This window comes from Mandrillus leucophaeus, unplaced genomic scaffold, assembly GCF_000951045.1.
Source record: "Mandrillus leucophaeus isolate KB7577 unplaced genomic scaffold, Mleu.le_1.0 Scaffold8, whole genome shotgun sequence".
NCBI lineage: Eukaryota > Metazoa > Chordata > Mammalia > Primates > Cercopithecidae > Mandrillus > Mandrillus leucophaeus.
The window spans coordinates 3,025,280-3,027,890 of NW_012108696.1; the positions used below are offsets into that span (position 1 = coordinate 3,025,280).

General features: G+C 57.4%; 1 protein-coding gene across 1 annotated transcript in view; it reads right to left on the reverse strand.

The window, feature by feature from the left end:
- The window catches only part of PTPRS (protein tyrosine phosphatase, receptor type, S), a 92,610-nt gene that overhangs the window by 31,398 nt on the left and 58,601 nt on the right, over window positions 1-2,611 (reverse strand). Inside the window, exons 11-12 of the mRNA XM_011967475.1 lie at window positions 2,284-2,589; window positions 714-862 (exon numbers count right to left, since the gene is read on the reverse strand). Coding sequence (XP_011822865.1) covers window positions 714-862; window positions 2,284-2,589 — 455 coding nt within the window. The remainder of the gene's footprint in view (window positions 1-713; window positions 863-2,283; window positions 2,590-2,611) is intronic.

The following is a 2,611-nucleotide window of genomic DNA, read 5'->3' on the forward strand; positions in this document are numbered from 1 at the left end:
GCGAACTGCCGGAACGCGCGGCTGCGTGGTCCTCTTGCCACTCTTCGGGAAGCTCAGGGACTTAGGCGCCCCTGGGCGGGGGCCACCAGCCTCTCAGCCAGTGTTCTACCTCTCCCGCCCCCGCCTGCACCCCCGAGGGACCGCGAACTGCCGGAACGCGCGGCTGCGTGGTCCTCTTGCCACTCTTCGGGAAGCTCAGGGACTTAGGCGCCCCTGGGCGGGGGCCACCAGCCTCTCCACAATTCCTATAACCCTCACCCCCACCCCCTTCTCAGGCCTTTTGTTCCGGCCACAGAGCCGTGCCCGATGGCAGTTTTCGCCCCAGGGCTTGGTGGTTCTGGACTCCTCCCTGGATCAGCTCTTCTTAATTAAAAGGCAAGGGCTTGGGGTAGGGGTGAGGGGAACGTAGGAAAAACCTATTTCCGAAACTCAAGACTCGGCTGTTTTAACGAACGAAAGAAAGAATCCCAACTCTGCGCAGGTGGATTCATAGGCGACGCGAGGATATTGTGGAAATTTAGAAGGAAAAAATAAAAAACAGGCGCTAGGATCAGATGACGGTGATAGGCTGCTCGGCACACAAAGGGAGCGTAGGGCAGGGTTTACGGAGCAAGCCTGCAGCGAATGGGGCACAGATTGTTCCGAGATCCAGTCGTTTTCTCAGTCAGATCTACGCGAAGGGAGGGGAGGGGAGGGGCGGGCGGGACCGTTACCAGGGCGCCCGGCCCTGCCCCGGGCAGTGCCACTGTCCGATTCCAGGATGCCGAGTGGCTGCCGGTGAATAACTGGGCGCCCTTAGCGCTCACCACCGGGCGGGAGGACATGGCCTCCTTCATACCCCCCACAGTCCTGGGAGGGGCCCCTGAGGGTGCACCCCGTGGACCCAGGCTGCCCCCCAGAGTCTAAACCACCTTCCCAGGGCCTCCAGACACCCTCTTCTTCGCCCTACACTGCTTCCATCCTCATCATAACCCTGCAAGATTGGGTGTCCTGCCATTCTCATTTTACATTTGGGGAAACTGAATCCCAGAGATTTGATTCTGTGATCACAGCCTTAGCAAGAGGCAAAGCCAGGATTTGCACCAGGCAGTCCAGCTGTATGCTCTTAAATACCCAAGCAGGCAGGTGGCCCACTTGGCACTCAGTATCTTTTTCACCCACCCCAGGGTTTGGCATAAAGAAGAGCTGCTTCATTTCTTCTCTGAGCTTAGCACATAATGGGGCTGTCCAACGAAAGTTTCAGGCAAATGACTCAGAAAAAAAAAAACCAGGTTCCCAGGACCAACAGGCTGCAATTCTTTGAGACAGGTTCTCTTACTCTGTCACCTAGGCTGGAATGCACTGGCAGGATCACAGCTCACTGCAGCCTTGAACTCCTGGGCTTAAGCGATCCTCCCACCTCAGCCGCCCAAGTAGCTACAGTGACAGGCCTGTGCCACCATACTCAGCTAATATTTTTTGTAGAGATGGGGTCTCACTCTGTCACCCAGGCTGGAGTGCAGGGGTACGATCATAGCTCACTGCAGCCTCGAACGGCTATGCTCAGCAGTCCCCCCACCTCAGCTGCTTGAGTAGCTGGGACTACAGGTGCATGCCACCATGCTTGGCTATGTTTAAAAAAAAATTTTTTTGGAGGAACGGGGTCTCACTATGTTGCCTAGGCTGGTCTCAAACTCCAAGACTCATGATCCTCCTGCCTTGGCATCTCAGAGTGCTGGGGTTACAGGCATGAGCCACTGTGCTTGGCTGAGAAGTTGCCATTTTATTGGGAAAGGTGTCTGTCATTTCTCTCCATGATCTAGACTTTGACCATGTGACTCCAAGCTAGGACCACTGCCTTGCTTTCCAGCTTCAAACTTGCTGACTTGAAATGGGCCAGGACGGGAACACTTACACCACGGAAATTGGCCAATGCTACACAAACTGGTCTCTATCCACCCGGGGAGCTGGTTAACCATGGTTATTGCAGGTGCTATTTGCTGCTTCCTCCACCCCATTTCCAAAAGTTTCCACTGTTCCACCAAAATAGAGGGCAGCCAGCGAAACTGTCCAGGCTCAAGGCTCTGGGAGCAGACGCTGCAGAGCTAAGTCCGCCCACGTCTAGAATCGCCAATTCCAAGGTCAAGGAGCCCCGGGTTTCTTGGGGAGGCTGCTTGCTTCCCGGCTTCCTCCGAGTGAGGCTTCTGCCCTTTGACCACCAGCCCAGGTTTCCAGATGGAAGGCTTCGAGGCGGGGGCCGGGCTGGGGCCTGCGGGGGTTCCCGGGCCTGGGGCAGGTACTTACCATCCTCGTCGGTGCGGACGACCACGGGCGAGCTCTCGGGCCCTGGTCCCACCTCTGTGTGAGCGACAGTCGTGATGCGGTACTGGGTCCACTTCTCCAAGGCCTCCAGCAGGATCTGAGTGGTGGTCGGGGGGATGCCGTTCACCTCCTTGGGTTCCGGGTCCTCTGAGCCCAGCGGTCGGTAGCGGACGCTGTAGCCCACCAGGGCCCCGTTGTGCGTTTCCGGCGGCGGCGGGCGCCAACTTACCAAAATGGCCGTGGAGCGCACGCTGACACATTTAACGTCTTGAGGGGGGGCTGACGGTTCTATTGGAGGGGGGGAGAACGT